The 19363-nt window shown below is 39.1% G+C and overlaps 2 protein-coding genes across 3 annotated transcripts; both read left to right on the plus strand.

Moving 5' to 3' along the window:
* Window positions 1-3232: 3232 nt before the first annotated feature.
* On the plus strand, window positions 3233-9846 carry LOC121329078 (arylacetamide deacetylase-like 4). Of its 2 annotated transcripts, XM_041274393.1 has the most exons (5): window positions 3645-3732; window positions 4817-5040; window positions 7138-7360; window positions 7704-7767; window positions 7969-9846. In XM_041274393.1, the coding sequence occupies exons 3-5, from the start codon at window positions 7156-7158 to the stop codon at window positions 8741-8743; spliced, it is 1044 nt and encodes a 347-aa protein (XP_041130327.1). In that variant the 5' UTR covers window positions 3645-3732; window positions 4817-5040; window positions 7138-7155; the 3' UTR covers window positions 8744-9846. The 2 variants fall into 2 exon arrangements, with proteins under 2 accessions (XP_041130326.1, XP_041130327.1); XM_041274392.1 differs by lacking the exon at window positions 4817-5040 and having other exon boundaries at window positions 3233-3732.
* Window positions 9847-9946: 100 nt separating this feature from the next.
* On the plus strand, window positions 9947-17407 carry LOC121329079 (uncharacterized protein C1orf158 homolog). Its single transcript, XM_041274394.1, has 4 exons — window positions 9947-11289; window positions 11924-12034; window positions 12770-12947; window positions 13844-17407. Exons 1-4 carry the CDS (start codon window positions 11179-11181, stop codon window positions 14113-14115), a joined length of 672 nt encoding a protein of 223 aa, XP_041130328.1. The 5' UTR covers window positions 9947-11178; the 3' UTR covers window positions 14116-17407.
* Window positions 17408-19363: the final 1956 nt, after the last annotated feature.

The following is a 19363-nucleotide window of genomic DNA, read 5'->3' on the forward strand; positions in this document are numbered from 1 at the left end:
CATCTTACAGCTTTTCATTGTCAGGTCACAGAAGTCATTGCTATCCTATGAAACAATCCTGCTGAACAATGGAGCCCCATCTTACTGAATGTCTGGAATAGAGCTCCACTCCTCAAAGAATCCTGCAGGGGTTTTATAGATCTGATAAGATCACAATCCCTAGATTCACGCTGTTAAATCCTCAGTGTTAGGTCAAAGTTTATCTGTTTTGTCGGTTCACAAGATAAAACCATTTCCCACGAAGTGTCTGCTGAGGTCACTGCGTCCTACTAAGCGCTACCTAGAAGGTTCCCCAGGCCAGTGCAGAGGTAGTCCGTGACACAAATCCTTTGAGAGAACCGCACTGTGGATGATAGCAGCAAAAGCCAGCAGAATGATATGTAAATGTAGCTAACAAAATAATTTTAGAAATCTCACCTGTTGCACTTCTATTAGCTTCCAAAACTATGCTTAGCAAATATCAGATCTGGTTCTACACTAGGTTTAAAAAGTGCTCAGCTTCTCTGCCTCACTCTCTGGAAAGCTGTTACACTTCCAGGCCATTTCACCACATCAGTGTCTTTTTGGTCAATGCATATTACTGGCTGAAAGCATTTCAGTCAATAGGGGAATCAGCTAGCTGGTTAATGACAGGAAAGAAACAGGGACTATTTCACCCTGCAAGCAAAATGACCAAGGAAATGCAACACTCAAAAAATATCCATTGTGTTGCAATTGCTAGTAAAGTTGCAGGTATTTTTGTAAGGATGTCTATCTAACTTTCTGCCTGCCTAACTGTCTGTCTCATATGTCAGTATGTATGTCAATCTTACCTTTATCTTTTTGCTTGACTGCCTCTGGATTTTTCTATCTGGCTAAACAGCTCTGTTACCATTGCCAAAGTGACTCTGTTTGGCCTTGAAATAAACCCTGTAAAAATATCTGTTAGACAAATAAATCCATAAACTCTTGAGCTGTTTCCAGCTTGCGATTTCTGGCTCCGTCCCCATTGAACTGTGTGCAACCGCAAGAAGCCTGCCAGAGACTCTGAGAGGTTAAAAGCAGGTCTCACAATAGCTTATTGTAGTGCTCTGAGCTCCACAGGATTACTGTCAGCTGTGGTGGAAAGGACAAGAGTTGAGTCACACGGTAAAGACTCATTGTCCAATTATGGGCCAGTTAATGTTTTATTACTGTTGTATCATACCAGTTTGGCCCCTAGGAATCGGTTAGCGGCCCCACACTGCTGAGTTCCACAAATTTATCACATGGCAGAGATGTGTGTGTGTGTGTGTTTTTTTTTTTTTTTTTTTAAAGTAGCTTCAAATTATTATTATTATTATTATTATTATTATTATTATTATTATTATTATTATTATTATTATTATTATTATTACTCCGAGGGGGAACCTTTTTGTGCGTTTGCACCCATTCGAAGTGGTTATTGTTGGAAATACACAAATACAGTTTTTAATTTTTTGATAAGTCTGTGTTATGGTATTTTCCCCAGAGCTGCAGTTCAGTCCTAGTTTCATGCTATAGTTTATGTAACACAGGTTAGAGCAGGCAAATAAGTAAGAGCCAGCAAGCGTCCCAGTGATCTGCCACTTTGGATCCCATGTGTGTCTTGCCGGCACTGCTGTGCAAAAGAGGATGCTAGTCTTAGTGTAAAGACACTCCTGAGCTCATTGTCTTATTAAAAGATAAAGAAGAAAAGCAATATTTGAGTATTGGCAATAGGAACTTTGCTAGTAAGAAGATCGACAGTCTTGGGGGGGGGGGGGTTGATAATGGTAAGGTTCTATGCACTAGACCACACTGCCACCTACAGGCAGGGCATCTGGAAAATTGCATGTTGTCAAACTTTTCACGTGCAGGTCCTCCCCGTTGAACATAAGAACATAAGAACATAAGAAAGTTTACAAACGAGAGGAGGCCATTCGGCCCATCTTGCTCGTTTGGTTGTTAGTAGCTTATTGATCCCAAAATCTCATCAAGCAGCTTCTTGAAGGATCCCAGGGTGTCAGCTTCAACAACTTTACTGGGGAGTTGATTCCAGACCCTCACAATTCTCTGTGTAAAAAAGTGTCTCCTATTTTCTGTTCTGAATGCCCCTTTTTCTAAACTCCATTTGTGACCCCTGGTCCTTGTTTCTTTTTTCAGGCTGAAAAAGTCCCTTGGGTCGACACTGTCAATACCTTTTAGAATTTTGAATGCTTGAATTAGGTCGCCACGTAGTCTTCTTTGTTCAAGACTGAACAGATTCAATTCTTTTAGCCTGTCTGCATCTGACATGCCTTTTAAGCCCGGAATAATTCTGGTCGCTCTTCTTTGCACTCTTTCTAGAGCAGCAATATCTTTTTTATAGCGAGGTGACCAGAACTGAACACAATATTCAAGATGAGGTCTTACTAGTGCATTGTACAGTTTTAACATTACTTCCCTTGATTTAAATTCAACACTTTTCACAATGTATCCGAGCATCTTGTTAGCCTTTTTTATAGCTTCCCCACATTGTCTAGATGAAGACATTTCTGAGTCAACAAAAACTCCTAGGTCTTTTTCATAGATTCTTTCTCCAATTTCAATATCTCCCATATGATATTTATAATGTACATTTTTATTTCCTGCGTGCAGTACCTTACATTTTTTTCTATTAAATGTCATTTAAAAAAACATAGCCCTCATCTGACACGTGTCATACATTTGAAAGCTCTTGGTAACTGGGAGGCCGAGTTTGTCCCCCATAACTAGGTTATTCACCAGGGAAACTACTTTTACACCATTGGGAAATATATGGGGAATAGAGAAGTTAATATTGGTTGCCCTCCAGTGGGCCGAAGTGTTAGTGCAGCATGTCGGTTTACAGTTTTATTTCAGCTTCAAACGTTCTTACTATATTTGTTTATGAATTAAAGCTTCTGTTTTCTTTAAAGTAAACACAATCTTAAGCGTTTGATGAAGTTTCATTGTGCAGTATTACAGCATTGTACTACTGTTGTGCCCAAATTACAAAAGGCATTTTAAATATCCAGGTAATTAAAGGACAGACATAGTAGTTTACACACAAATAATCTGCACCGTGCACCCTGCTATTCATCATGTTCATATCTGTACTTGAATCCGAATGCTTTATTATACTTTCAACAATAATATTCTCTAAGTCTTTCGTCAGCTTAACCTATGTCCATACTCTGACCACGTGGTAACAGCTCATTAATGTTACTCACCGATTCAGCTAAATCGGTTGACTCTTACACAAATCGCAGTTAAATCGGGAATTAGGAATAATACACCGCGCCTGTTTTTGACAGTATAACTTTAATTTTGATTTAGCACAGACCCAAATCTTTCCAGGCCGACGCACTTGTATAATTAACTAACCTTTTGGACAAAGTACTGCACCTTTCGCAATTCTTTACCTTGCCCTAACCTTGGGCGCAACACCACCTGACTGCGGCTGCTTAATAAATAACAGAGAGTGGCTCAAGGAGCGAATTGTAACCTGGTGCACAAAGCAAGCAAGCAAGCAGTGCAGACTGTGTTTGGAGTGAGCGGAACGACGCGTTCAAATCAATGGAGCTCGGCGTTGCTATCATAATTCTGTGCTTTGCTGCTGTTTTTGCAGCGTTTCTCTTACTGGTTTTCGGGCTGATATACGCGGAGTTTTCCAACTCCGAGATCCCTGCAGGGGTTGCTCAACCCGAAAAACTGCGCCTGATCCACGGGCTCTTGGTAGGCATTGCGGTCCTGGTAAGTATTGCACTTTTTTTTTTTTTAAATCGTTTGTTGTTAGAAAGATCTGCAGAACAAATTGAAATTAAGACGTCGTGAGCTTTTTTTTTTTTAAAACATCAACTAAAGACCCAAGACTAGCGGAATTACTGGTTGGCACAACATTTTGTATTTGTTCTGCGTTTTATAAAAATAAACATTATACAACAATGCAACACTAAATGCAAATAATCGTGTGAAAATAATCAATATGCATGCGATTGAAAGTTAGCGTTTGGGTTGGGGCTATGTCAAAGTCTGTTTAAGGAAACTTGACTTAAGAAGAAACACCGATGCTGATGATGTAGGTGGGTTTGAGTGTTGGTTATCTTATTTTATTTAATAATAATAATAATAATAATAATAATAATAATAATAATAATAATAATAACAACAATTTGTGCCTTTGTGCGGCATGTGTAATTTAAACGAGTATGACTTAATCTTGAACCGATAGCATTCTAAGTTTAGGTGTCAAAGTTCTGCTGCCAGTAGATTTTTCTGCTTGTTTTTATTTATTTATTTATTTATCTGTCTATTTTTATTTATTTATTTATTTATTATTATTATTATTTATTTTTATTTATTAACAGACGCCCTTATCCAGAGCGACTTACAATTGTTACAATCCTAGTACAAAGTATCACATTGTAAAATATCACATTACATGTTTTTATGTACGTGTACATTTAGTATTCTGTAAATAAAATAACGTTGATATCAATTTTGTATCCTTCAATTATTAAACCATACAAGTTGTCTTAAAGGATCCAAGTCCATTCCATACATTCACCACTCTGTGTGAAGAAGTGTCCCCTTCCCTCAGTCCTGAGTCACCACTTAATTTCCAGCTGTGTCCTATGGTCCTGGTTTCTGTGCTGGGCAGAAAGTAATGGTTTGGGTTAACCATGTCAACTCTTTTTTTTTTTTTAAGATTTGAAAGACTTAAATCCTGCACTGCTCCATTCTTCTTTTGTTCCAGGCTGAATTGAATAGCATTGCTTAGTAGCTCAGTCCATTAAGCCCTGGGATTAGTCAGGTTACTTTGCTTTGTTCTCTCCAGGGCCATGTTGCTGGGGTGACCAGAATGGGACGGTGTTCTAAGTGCGGTCTCACCAGTGCAATATACAACCTCCTCATTGGATCTGTACTCTACCGTTTTGGCTATATACCCACCAGTTCTGTTTCCCTGCACTATGTGGTTCCTGACACTGATGAATCTTTTACAACCCCAAGGTCTTTCTCTTGGTCCATTTGGTATTCGACGCCCCACTGCTCCAGTTAAAGGTTTGCCCTTAGCTTTGTAGCCACTTGCATGTAGTACCTTGTATTTCCATGGAGTGCAGTTTGAGGATTAGTCTTTGATATGGCACTTTGTCAAAGGCTTTGTGGAAGTCCAGGTATGTCAAAGGCTCTTTTTGAGTCCATCGTTGCAGTGACTTCTTTGAAGAAGTCTAAGAGGTTTGTCAGGCAGGAGTGTCCTTTTCTGAATCCTGTGTTGGCTGTCTCCTATGATGCCGTTTCTGTATAGCACCATGGTTCTTCATGTTATGGACGGGAGACTGAGGGTTCTAGTTTTTCTCCCTTTTTACATTTGCAGTGCGGCAGTCAGGTCGGCCATGACCTCCCTTGTTTCTTTAAACACTCATGGGTGTATGCCGTCCGAACCGGGGGATGTGTTAGTGTTGAGAGCCTCCAGCCCTCTTAGTACTTCACTGTGATTTATACTAAGGGGGTTTTGCTATTGCTTTGTGATCCTCCACTACATTCCCCATATTGTCCCTTTGGCTCCTGAGCTTGACTGTTCTTTTGCTGGCATTGGGAGAATTGTTTGGGATTGTTTTTAATGTATGAAATCAATATCTCTTTATTTCTATTTCTGGTATCTTTACTTTTGTTATAGTTTAGTATTAAAACAAATATATTCTGGCTTCCTACTCAGCAATTTAGGGACTATAGACATTTGGGCAAATATTTATTGCAGTAAATGGATTTAAAATGGATTCGAGAACCAACTCTCCAACCAGCATGAAGTCCTCTTAAACTATACCCTCTGATCAATACTATAAATGTTTCATGTCTTTTAAATACATGTGCTTATGTCAGTCACAGGAATTTACCCTTGTTGTGCCCCCATAATGCTGATACTGGCTTCATTATCCCCAAAGCAGAGTCAAACCCATTTTGCATATTGTACGTTAAGCAGCACATTATTTGATGTTGGCTTATGGAGAGCAAGAGAACAAACGCCGAGATTGAGAGCAAACACCACGGCTGATAATGACTGGCAACGTCACACTTTTGTAAATGAGTGTCACAAGGCTATTGGCTTATCTTTCTGAGGAAACAACTAAATCCCCAATTGAAATAACTTTTAAGTCCAGAAAAAAATGCATAGAAAATGTGTCCCTTAATGATTTCTTCTTTAATTATTCTCACATTGTCAACGACGTGTTTTAATTCAGTCTAAACAAGGTAAGTAAATAACATTATACATAGCCCCTGCCAAATAGGAATAAAACTCATTACAGGTGACTCCACGACCCACAGCATGTAGACAGCATCCCAAAACAAATCGCCTTGCACTTTAAATTCCGCGCTGGCATCGGTAATTGTGCTAAGATATGTCCAAGACATTCAAGATAAAACTTGTTTGCCAAATTGGGGGTGACAATTGGCCAGCCTGTAGCTTTTCTGAACCCAGGAATGTTCTGTAGAAATCTGTACAACTGAAAATAGACACTTGTCTTGAATATGTAAGCTACCTAACCTGCTTCAAGCCAGGTTGTCATGGTAGAATGATCTGGCACTATGTGAGATGTGACACTCAAGCCCCCCCTGTTCTGATTTACATCATGTTAATAGAGCGAGGTGTAACATCTAGCGCTCAGTGAAGGTGACTGTCAATGCTGGCACTGGCTCAGGCAGGTAGAGAGACTTTCCCTCCCCGTGCTGCATGCTAGAGAGTCAAATTTGAATCAGATTAGCATTATACTGGGCTTGTTGGTATCTGAATATCTCATGGGGAACCCAAAGCAACCCATAAACACAACTGAGTGAGTCTCAACAGGGCTGACGGACCACCCTGTAATGAATGAACTATCTTAAGAGTGCAGAAAATATAAACCATGTTCACAGCACTGTATTGGGGCAAAACCATAAAACTGTATAGAACAGTTTAGGCTGTAAAATAACCGCAGATAAATGGACACACTGACCTTATAATTGGGGAAGCAATCCCAGGCAACTATAAATCGTTTACAATCCAGCCAATGCACTAAACCTGCCTCCTATTGAACCCTGTTACACTGACAAACCTCTGAAGCTAAATCTTTGGCATTCAATTTCCATGCATTGACCTGCATATGCTCGCCCCCACCTTAGGGCCGGATCTTCCAGAATATGGGTCTGTGTACCCAGCTGGGCTTCACGCGCTGGGTCAGCAACGTCCTGTTGCCCACAAGTAAGGTGCCCCCCCAGCTACTGATCAAAGACCTGACCTTTGCTGGGGTCCCTGTTCGGGTCTACCAGCCCAAGGCGCCCTCCGCTGGCCACCGCAGGGGACTGCTCTATTTTCACGGTGGAGGATGGATGTTAGGAGGCATTGGTGAGTAATTGCAGGTTTCTCCAGAGAGCCTGCCATTAATTTTGCTTGTGGGTGCAGGGGGACTGGGAGAGAACACACTGTTCTTAACTCTCCAGTCACTCATTGTTTGCGTCCTTATGTTTGGATAGAAAAGTCAAAGAAAGTTTGTATTTGACAGAAAGGTTAACGGGCCTGAGAAAGTGTTTTTTTTTTTTTTTTTTTTTTAATTCCTGCTTGCACGTCGCAAAATTCCCAACACTGTCTCTGAGCAGATTTGGCTTTGACAAAAGCAAACAAGGAATTGTAATATTCTTTCATACAGGTCAGACTTTAAGTTCGTTTTCAATGTTTTTATTTTTATTAGATGCCTACGATGGTTTATGCAGATACATCGCCATGGAGTCTGAAACTGTGGTGGTCTCGGTTGGGTAAGTGGGTTTCACCTTCTGCAGTTACAGTAATGTTGAAAGCAATCTTGTGTGCTGTACAGGAATGGATGAAAGATGAAACACCTGCTTCCTTTAGCAGTTTCTGTCATGACGGGTAAGATAGCAGGTCATAAAAGAGAAGCATCAGTTATTGAAGATATTGGTAGGTGTGAATTATGTTTAATTCTCTGTGCTCCGCAGGTACCGCCTATCCCCGGAGCACCGCTACCCAGCACATCTAGATGACTGCCTGGCAGCCACTTCTCACTTCCTGGAGGTGGCCGAGGCAGATTATGGTGTTGATCCACGGAAGGTAGCTGTAGGAGGGGATAGTGCAGGGGGGAACCTGTCGGCTGCACTCTGCCACCGGTTTGTGGAGAATGACCTGCCTCTGCCCTGTGCTCAGATCCTGATATACCCTGTTCTCCAGATGGCTGACTTCAACCTGCCCTCATACCAGCAGAACCAGTACGTGCCTTTGCTTTACAGGGCCCGTATGGCATTTTACTACCTACACTATCTAAATGGGGACACCTCTTTATTGGAGGATGTGCTGGATGGACGTCACGTCCCAGTGGAACTCGAACTGAAGTACCGGAAGTGGCTGGGTCCAGATAATCTCCCCGCAGAGTTCAAAACTCGTGGCTTCACACCGAGAGCTGTAACCGCCCATGACGAAGAAGTTTATGATTTAATGAAAGGTGCCCTGGATCCCAGCGTGTCTCCACTGCTTTCTTCGGACAAAGTCCTCTGTAAAATGCCACCCACTTTCATCTTGACCTGTGAGTTTGACGTGCTGAGAGATGATGGGATACTTTTCAAGAAGCGTCTGGAGGACCTGGGGGTGCCGGTCACTTGGTGGCACGTCCAGGATGGTTTCCACGGGATCGTGAGTTTCTTTGACAAAGGGTGGCTGACCTACCCATCCGGTAAGCTGGCTCTTGACCACATTGTCAGCTTCGTGAAGACTCTTTGATCAGTGCACAGGGATTCTGTAGTCACTAGAATAACTGACCCAGTTTGACATGGGTCATAATTCTGGGTTTACCCAAACAAGCCAGATATCTGTCTTTCCTTGACCTCAAATGCAGTTGCCTGACATGGATATATGTAATACTGGCTAGATAAACTAAAGTATCTTTATAGAAGCAAGATCCAGCGCCATCTAGTGATCTTTGCTACTTTGCAACCAAGTTTGCTTAAGTTTTTTGCACTGAGTGGGGATGGTCCTTGCTAATATAGAGACACTTTGAAAGATCTAGCCTTAAATATGTCTGGCATGAACTAGACCTGATAAGCAGCTCCCAGTCGAAACACAATATTTATATAATTGCAATAAGAACCTCTTAAACATGATTTGGCAAACATCATTCAAGCTAAGGGGGTATTAAAAATTCAATTTGCAGCTACTTACTCTTATGATTTTTAGTCTCCCTAGACTCGGACATATTGTGCCCCAATTTGGGGTTTCTAATAGCTGCAGACCAGATGTCATAGTTGAAGGTGTTGCTTATTCAAGTAGTGAGTCAGAAAACAGCAAGTGCAGAACTCTGCTTTCCTGACTAGTTTAGGGAGAGCCCTTGACCAGTAATCAAGATTCTTTTTGTAAGACATTAAAAAAAGAAATATTAGTATATTATAATACAAAGATTCCGATATTTTAATTAAGAGTATAATCAAACGGATCACCTGCTTTCACCCCCATACTTAAGCCACATTTCAAAGTACACCATGAAACCGGTCTGTAAAAACTCAACCTCTCATTCTGTTATCAAACTGTGGTAACAGCTTCTTTCATTTGCAGTGTACAAGCTGCAACCAGTTTGCCATTACCTTTCTGTATCACGTTTGTATAATTCCTATTAATGAATTAATTCACCAACCTCCAACATTTTTCTGACTGTATAATATATTCATGGACACCCCCCTGCAATTGGAGGTTCAAATCTTGAAATAATATTGCTCTCAGTCTGCTGCTGGTGGAAGTGAACATGATGTATTTCAAGTGAACTTCATGTCAGCCCTAGTTGCAGATTGAAATGTAACATTAGTGTTGGAAATAAAGCCTCTTTTTGTGTGCCTGTTTTGTAAGCTAACCTGTTTTTAAATGAAAACCCTTAAGCATAAAATTGCTAAACTTAAAAAAATAAATGTGTGTGTGAGCATAGGTCAAAATGAGTATTTAAATGACATAACCCTGGTGTTAGACTATCGGTTGCGTATTTCAGATGCGGTAATTAAGGCAGGGGTGGAAAATTCCAGTCCTCAAGGGCCATTCCCCTTGTCAGGTTTTAGAGGCTATCAATTAAATAATTGATTTTAACGGTATGATTGTAACACATATCTGGGGTGGAGTAGCCCTCGCTGTGCACAACTGGATTAGAGAATGTGCTGCAGGGTCAGAAACTTACACTAGCCCTGCACCCAGGCCTGGATTTCAGAAGTACCCTTATTTAGAGAGATTATTGAAGTTATGAGGTGCTAGCAATCGGGTCCCTGATAGAGCTGCACTGCTCTGATTGTGCTTCTCATCACAGCATGAATAAGTCTTACCACAGTCTGTGGGTTTACTTTAGGAGTTATGTGTGCAGCTGTAGCAGAGGAACATATTACTGAACAAGGGTCTAATTGCATTGTATTTATTTGAGGGTAGTTCAGAACCCATGACTGGGTGCAGGACTAGTGTGAGTTTTTAGCGAGTCAAGGTGTGATAAAATATTTTTAAACCTACATTGCATTCTGGTATCTGTATTTCTGTCAGAAGGGAGATGTACTGTTTAAGGTGACCGAACGCATTGAGAGTTGTAAAATAATAATACAACTGTCCCAAAAGTCAAAATGAATACATAAATACAATTTCACGCGGTGCAATAAAGACTATCATTTTGGATATTTTCAAAACTTTTCTGGGGGGGGCAAAAAACAAAGTTACAAAACTATTCGATTCTAGGAATTTGACAAGGTTTTAAGTTGTTTCTTACTATTTTATTAAATATTGTATAATCATAATAGAAAAAAAATAATTGGTTAACAATAAATGTTTTATTGTTTGTTGGCAATCGAATGCTTGTACTTTTTACTGTCACATTATATAAGAAAAGTAATTGGATTCTTTGAGTAATTAACTTTTACAGAAAGGTAACCCCAAAAATATAGCAATAAGTAAATAAAAATTGACTTAAGGACTGAAAGTTGTGTTTTTTCATGGGGTTTGGTTTTTCTAACTTGGTGTCTAATGGAACCCTGAAGGCCTGTTGCTGGGAGAGAGTGTTTGTTTACTGTGGCCATGGCAACAGAATTTTACACTTGGAGAAAACAGCCTGCTACTCGGGTCACTTTTCTGGAGAAGGTGGGGCAAGTTTGTAGCCGTCAGCCATTCAAAGCTGAACGGTGATCCTCTCCTGGTCAGACATGGCCGGAGCCCAGAGTGATCCCAAGAAGTGGTCAATGCCTGGCTGGAGAATAGAGGAGAAATATTCCAACAAGGTTCTTATTGGGAACTGGGTAGAGGAGAGACTACAGGTAAGGTTTACATACATTAAACCATAAGAGTAAAAAAAAAAAAAAGGTTCCCACAGCGAAGTGAAATCAAGCATGCTGAAGAATAGCAAGGTATAGTAAAGCATATTAGTAAACATGGCAGACCAGGGTAATCTATGGTAAATGCGTAGTATAAGCATGGGTAAGGTGCAAAAGATTCATGATAAACTTTCATAAACTGCACAATGGTAGAATGGTACCACAGTGGTCACATTTTAAAAAGGACAAGTGATTTTGCTTAAAAGCGACAACCAAAAATGTAATATTTTATATGTACAGTATATTGCTTCATCTTCAATGACACTATCAAGATGATCTTGTTTAAAGTGGACCCTTAGAATTGACAGAAAAACTAAATGTGACAATGAACAACATTTCTGCAAATATGGTAGAGTAGTTCCACTAAAGAGTAAATGTAGGCAAAAATCCCCATCTTCTAGACCCATGTATTTTTGGTATACCATAATACTGTAATCCATGAGAGTACCATGGTACAATGTGAGCACTAGTAATAATCAGTAATTTGGGGAAAATGGTACCTCAATGGTATTTTTCTAATGTTTTGTAAAGGCAGTGGCATTGTAGTCACAGTAAGTGGGTTATTTGTCTCCCTTAGTTCACCAGAAAAGGCCAGACAGGCAAAACCACCAACCAGCTTGACTATCAGCCTTGCAGTGAGACCACGAGGGATGTGGTGGTGCGGACAGCCGCGCACAAGAGAGATGAGGTACATGCACCTGTTCACCTCCCTCTGTGTGTGTTGTAAAGTGTACATGGGGTAAACGAATGGGTCAAATGTACTAATATTCCTTACAGAAATGCAAGATTAGAATTACAAATCTGGTAAAAAAAAAAAAAAAAAACAAAAAAACACCTATACACTAAAAGAAAAAAGGTAAATGCAGTATTCATTGGTTCTGTGATTCATTCATTGTGTTGTTTTTCACAATAATTTGGTTATGAAAAGGAACCAGTTAAATAAATGTCACAAAAACATTGTTAAATTGTCAAATTTCATATTTCACAGGTTATTGGCAACAGCCTTTATCAAGAGAAGCAGCAACTGCCTTCCGTCAGCCACCACATCCTGTGTTTACATCCTCATTAATGCTCCCTCGTGCAACAACGCTGATGTTGTTTTTCTGTTCCGGCAATGGCCATTCAATCAGAAGACAAGAGAACATATTAATGTGGATACAATACAGGATCTGGTGAATGCTGCTGAGAATGATTTATTTCTGTTTGTTCACATACAGTAGGTGATTTATCATCAAGGATGCATGAATTCAGATTGTTAAATATTTCACTGTGATAGGTACAGTACAGGATAAAGAAATGGTAATGTGTTTGTTATAAATGCCACAGAGTGTTCTATTACTCAAGCACCATTAATGTACAGTATATATAAGATTTTACTATGTTATTTTACAGTTCCTCTTGCTTTAATGCTTTCTTTTCCCAGGGTCTCCCCAGCAGGGTACTTCTCGCACACCACAACACCCCTAACTCCGATCACCTGGTCTCCTTGTATGACGAGGTTTATTGCCGACAGGGGAAAAACCCAGCCCTGCCCCCTCTTCGATCCTGGAAGTACGACAGCCTAGCCTGGCTACCTGAGCGCAGCGACCACCCATTAAAGGGTAAGCAGCTCTTGGTTTATCAGAGATATAGTTTCTTCTCTAAAACTAGAAGAAAATATATCAAGTTGACAAATGTTTTGGCTAGTTTCCTGTAGTTTAACCTTACCACAGCAGAACCCAAGTCCTGTAGAATGTATTTATTTAACAGGTCTGAAGAGTTTATACTGTTCACTTGTCTCAAGTGTCTGTAAATCTTGTTTGCAATGCACGTCCATTTGCTGCATAGTTCAAGTGCGCAGCTTTGAAATAAAGATGTGTTGCAAACGTTTAAAATGTTGACATCTTGTACAACACTAGGTTAAAGAAGGTTCTCAGCTTCTTTGGAAACTTGGTTGTGTTTCTGAAAGGAGAACCCGCCCCCCTAATCAAATACATTATCATCGAGCCGTATTATTCTCAAGTTTGTGACGCTTCACTTCCTGAGGTATTTCACTTCAGCTCTTGTGTTCTGTGTCAAAGCATGTGACTAGCTGTCACTAGAGGAAGCAGCTGGTTGGTTAGTAACAGTAAATAAGGTGTTGAAGGGGTGGGGACAGTTTTACTCTTCAGGTGAAATGACCATGAAAGTGCAGTGCTATCTAAAAGTATGGCTTGCAAACAGATACCTGCTTTTTAAAATTACCATAATATAGCATGTGTTTCTTTCAAAACTGCACACTTGAGACCAATATTAGCAAATCGAAGCGCACAAGAAGTGATATTTAGTAAATAATTTAGTTTGCTACAACCACTTTTAAGTTTTGCCTTTTAATGATATATATTAATGTTATTAATATTCATTTGTCACACAAATAGTGCATACCAAGAGCGTGCTCTGTAATCAAGCAAGCACCCCTTGGCCCCCAAAACAGCTGGAAATGTAAAAATGAGGAATATATATTTCACATTCCTTTCAGGTCCTGCTACAAATTTCGGGCTCCTTCAGTCCCGGGTCGCAGTGTGGAAGAGACAGCTGGCTCCCACTGAACAGGAGAGTCTTTACAGGGTGTCCTACACCCAGCACCCTAGCTCGGCCTTCTCCCTTCGCCACTGTCGGCTGTTCTCCAGCCACCTGCACACCCCCAATAGCGTGAACAAGGACCTGCATCTCAGGAACCAGCCCTGCCGTCTGGTGCCTGAATACCCTAACACAGCCCGCTGTGCACCCTCACCCCAGCTCACAGCATAGAAACCCAGCCAGGGCTTTTTCTGTTTTTAAAATGCTTTTTTATTCAGTAAAGTAACAGGTGCTGAAATGTATTAGGCCTGGTAAACATACTAGTGCTGTACTACTACGAGAAAGAGGAGCAATTTTCAGTAAAAGTTTACCAAGGCAAATTAGTTTTTCCGAATGCATGCACTATGCATGTATAGTACCTCTATTTTCTAGGCTCATTTAAAGGGTAATTCAAATTCCTTTTTCTTATCTTTTTTGTGATGTTTGCCACCATACTGAATAGTTCTTACAGCAATTACTCAGTCGCTGTGTTTTCTCCTGAGTTCAGGGGCTACTCCTTGTTCTAGTAGCCTGCAACAGATATATGTAACTTAAGCTAGAGCAGCCAAAATGTCTAGCTGGAAGTGTGAAACACAGGGCTGGAAATATGACTCCCATTGCATAGCAGCTTGATCCATTCCTGAGCTTTTAATATGGCACATCTGAGCTTGTTACTTATACAATGTGGCTAATCAAGCATGTGGTAAAATCTGGAATGGGTGAAACTGCTATGCAAAATGAGGCTTATTTTCATTCTTGAAACATTTAGTGATCTGACACTTTGGATTTGCTTTTATTTTACTATACTGTATTAAACATATTTCTATGGCAGACAACTAGAACTAGAACAGCTCCTGAAGTCAGTCACAACACCTTAACACAGACTTTATATATATATATACAAAAACAAAAAAATTTGCGCACACACTGTAACTTAACCAGGATAAGGCAACATTAAAAGAGAAAAAACTTAAGAAAACATCATTTGAAAATATGTACTTTTTATCTCTTCGATCAGTTGGTTTTCCAGACTTTATTTTCTTTTGTTTTAATTATTTGTAATAGTTTTATATAATTACAAAACAGAAAATAAGAAATGACATTTAATATTCCAAACAATAGATAAAATAGACTTCCCTTGACTGAGGAAGCCACTGTGCAGCAGGTATTAGACCCTGATTCACTTTGCTGTTCATTAGGTGGGATCTTTATACCTGCTGCACATGAAGTGGCAAAGTGTAAAAAAAAGGTTTGAAAAACTAAACAGTCTACAGAAAAGGGAATTACTGTTCTGCTGTGTGACACATGTATATACATACACACACACCCTGTGTATATGCTACAGTGGACTTTGTTCTTGCACATTACAGCCTCCAGGTGTCAGTATTACACAGTGTATGGAAACAGTTTCCTGTGAATCTGTAGCATTGATGCTGTGTGATGCAGTGACCATGAAAGAGAATTAAATTAGTTTTTGTATTGATGGAACCTGAAAGGTGTGTTGTTGTTGTTTTTTTTTTTTTTTGTCTATTTCATTTGATTTTTTTTTTTAACCTGCATGGAGTGTCAAACCCACACCTTTTAAATCCTAATACAATATGCTGCACGTTAGCACAAATGTACACAGGACAGATTCCCTTCATGAGAGTGCCCCCCTGTGGTAAAGTTTGAAATGCTGTTTCTAGATAACGAGAATCAAATGAAATATAGCAAAATGACTTGGTTACATCTTATAAGAAAGTCAGAATTTCCTACCTCGATAAATACAGTATGAAATAACCATATGAGCTTAATACCTGCAGTAGAAGAACAAGCAGATTGGAATTTATGACACAAGTAAGACACTTCTTTTTCCTGCCCCATATTTATTATACCAGTAGCAAATCCTAACACTCTGCCCTGGCAAACAGTAACACCATTAAATAAAATCAGTATTGCAATTAGATAAAGCAGCTAGATTTCACTGAAGCATGTATTATGCAAACTCTTTTTGAAGAGGTAATAAAGCACTGTGTGGGGAAGTAATAGTTTCTCCATTCATCACATTCTTGTTAAACATTATATTTTATGTACAGATTTATTTTCAAGCCTCTCAAGTTAATTACATCTTGCTACTGATAAAGTGGATGTGGTTACAGAATTCATTGTGAACATCCTTGATACCTTAGCAAAAGCCTGAATTAAATCAAAGTGTATGGCTGTACTTTATAATGGCTAGAGCACCACCCTTGATTGAATCTAGGCGTAGTTCAAAGAGATTGTAAAAGGTTAAAAAAGCTAATTGTATTACTAATGAGAGTTGAGGAAATGTTTTTTAAACTATTGCATTCTCCTTTTCGAAAGCACTAATGCACTGTTAGTGTACGCTTTCACGGTCCTCTTGTAGTTATGGAACAATGCAAAGGAAGAATCTATTAAATCTGATAGATCATTCACATTATCTCCCCCTACAAAATGACCTTAATTGGTAGCTAGATATTAGTAATTCATTTATTTTACGGTGTTCGGTGTGTGTGCGTGTGTGCTTCGGCTTCCTCCTTCAGAGCCTGGTAGAAATAGCTAGGGAGACCGGTGTTGTTTGAAAGCTGCACATATATAAACATGTATAATATATATATGTTCTGTTTTCTAAGGTTTTGCACATATGGTAAATATAAGTTGTTTGTTGTCGATGGACCACACTGCATTGCTACTTCAAAAAAACTAACCATTCACTGCTAATCTATAACTCTTTGGAGGTCCAAACCAAATAACACAGGATTCTTTTTTCAACTGAATGTATAACCAGACTGCATATGATTCGTACACATATATAATTGCTGCAGTTAGCAATAAAGAATAAGTAGCTTTAAATGTCACTTTAATATATCTCTTTTTTCCATTCCCTGTGTTATTTTATGGGGTGGGTAGTTATTTTGATTTTTCTCTGTATCTACCTCTACCTGGCTTTGATCTGCTTTCTCATTAGTTTCATTTCTGAATGGAAATTAGAGCGCTTTGCAAACCCAGACAGGATGTTTGATTTGCATTGAAGTCTGTCCAGAACCTCTGTGAAATCAGGATGCAAATTTAAAGACGCAGTCTCTCCTAATCAGACTTAACTCTGATTTAACAGCGGGAAGGATATTGAATAAATCTCAGGTGGTTTAGGTATCTATTCATTACATTTGGACTCTTACTGCATTCTGTCACTAGATCACTAGATGGCATTGTGGGCTATGGACAAATCCCATTATAAGCTAAAAATAAACCTTTAAAGTTCCATAACAAACATTTAGACTAGAAGTGCTTCTGAACATACCAGAAGACCTTTGGTTGAAATGTTTATTTTAGCATTAAGTATTTTATAGTTTTAGCTATAAAGATGAATTATTATTATTATTATTATTGTCTGCCAGAGCTGTGCTTGATAGAGTCACTGTGTAATTGTCCCGTACAATTGTTGCTTGCCTTTCATGATTACTAAAACAACTTACAAAACATTTTTCTAAACAACATTACATTCTGACTATTATGTCTGAAATATGGTATAATCAAATACATTTATGGTACATTTCAGAAGTATTTATGTGTACAGTTCTAATTGAACCCAGTCACTGTGCACCTTTAAGTTAATCGATCAGTTAATCAATGAAGCCAGGCTCTGAATCCCTATCGGTCTGGACTAGCAAGAGTAGGGGTTGTTTACGCAACTATAAGGGATGAACAATGTACTTGCCATCAAATTTCTGCCTTCTGTTACTTTATAGAACATACCTGAAGTTCTGAAACCCAGGACTGGATGGAGATCTAGTGCAGAGTCCTAATGTGGTAGGGTTTCTAATAGGGTATTATATCTGTCTGTCTCTCTTACCTGCTTTTTCTGTACAAGCAGGTCAAACAGAGACTCAAAAGTGACTATATTCAGTCGTATTATATTTGAATACATTTGGTAAGCAACGTCATTCTTATACAATAAGTCTGTGCCATTAAAGTTTCATTACAGGCCACTGAGTAGGGCAACTGCAGCCCCACTTCAATGTGTTGAGTAGAATACAAATTTGCAAAGCCATTAACGGTTGAGACCAACAATTAATTTATATAGGGGACACCCAATTGTGAAAATGGCTCAGTCATGTTACTGTTAACTTGTTACACCAATCCCTGACATGAATTATAGGTAAAACATGCATCACTTTGTTTCAAGTAAGATTCAAGCGCAACTAATGCTCGGTTGGAAGGTGCTTCCATGTATGAATACACACTGGTAATGCTATACTGTATCAGTAGTTGTGTGCTACAGTCCAGAGACCACTGTTTGAAAAATGTATTATAATGGTTTCCAGTAATATTTTTGGAACTGCTTCACCTGCCCTGCTCTGTGGCATAGCTTTGTTCTGTATGAACACACTCCTCCTGTCTCCATTACAAGGCGGGGTAACATGAGCTGACAAACATTGTGTGCCAGTTTCAGGAATATGGCTCTGTTACAATGGGATGAGCTGAACTCAAAGCTGCTTGGATTTCACTTACACAGGCATTCATCTGAGCAGCTGGAAGCCTGCTATTGAGCCATTGTTTAACTGTCTGCACTTGGAATACTGCCTTACTGGTTTACTGATTTGATTTTATCTTCAATGATACTTCAGATACAGTATAGATGGAGTCACACAATCCTGAGCAGTTTGACTATGTTGTTTCAAGGGTCTATTAGATGGGTATTAAAAGTGACAATCAGAAATGAAATATTTACTATGGGAGGTTACCATAGGGCATTTTTTCTGTTGCTTTTAATATTTCCAAGTTTATTGAATCTTACATTGGTTTTCATTAAACATGGACTAAATTGAGAAACTTGCTTCCAGCTATTGTCCATGCTGCTGCTGTAGTGTCCCCTTTTAGCATCCCTTTCAGTTAATGGAATGTACTTTCAGAATTGTAATGATCCACAAAGCTGACAATTCTTCTGATATGCATGTAAACAATAACTCCTGTTTCCTTCAATGTCCACTTATACCGGAAGAAAAGGTTTTGAAAGCTAGTATTTGCATATCACAGTTAATCTAATAATCAACACCTGTAATAACGATAACCTGGATTAGAACAGCAATTAAAATTAAGAGTATTTTAATAATTTCACTGTAGGCAAAATTGAACTCAAATAACATGTGCAATTCTTTATTCTGGACTGTACAAGTGGGCAGTGCACAGTACTCAAATGAGCCAAACAGAGCATGTGTGTGTATATATATATATATATATATATATATATATATATATATATATATATATATATATATATATATATATATGCATTTGCTCTACTTGTGTGCAAACATACTATATATTGTATATGCACACACTTTTCAAAAACATTACAGTATGCAGTGTTGTACAAAGTTATTGAGTTAGTAGACTCCCGCTAATTCAAACTAGTTAGCACAGGTCACATTGTTCAGAA

This window comes from Polyodon spathula, chromosome 16 (genome assembly GCF_017654505.1).
Source record: "Polyodon spathula isolate WHYD16114869_AA chromosome 16, ASM1765450v1, whole genome shotgun sequence".
NCBI classification, from domain to species: Eukaryota; Metazoa; Chordata; class Actinopteri; order Acipenseriformes; family Polyodontidae; genus Polyodon; species Polyodon spathula.

Coding starts and splice junctions, on each gene's coding strand:
- LOC121329078 (XM_041274392.1), top strand. CDS start 3,556: ATGGAGCTCGGCGTTGCTATCATAATTCTGTGCTTTGCTGCTGTTTTT. Junction 3,733..7,137: donor TGGTAGGCATTGCGGTCCTG/GTAAGTATTGCA, acceptor CCCCCACCTTAG/GGCCGGATCTTCCAGAATAT. Junction 7,361..7,703: donor ATGGATGTTAGGAGGCATTG/GTGAGTAATTGC, acceptor TATTTTTATTAG/ATGCCTACGATGGTTTATGC.
- LOC121329079 (XM_041274394.1), top strand. CDS start 11,179: ATGGCCGGAGCCCAGAGTGATCCCAAGAAGTGGTCAATGCCTGGCTGG. Junction 12,035..12,769: donor CCGCGCACAAGAGAGATGAG/GTACATGCACCT, acceptor TTCTTTTCCCAG/GGTCTCCCCAGCAGGGTACT. Junction 12,948..13,843: donor CAGCGACCACCCATTAAAGG/GTAAGCAGCTCT, acceptor CATTCCTTTCAG/GTCCTGCTACAAATTTCGGG.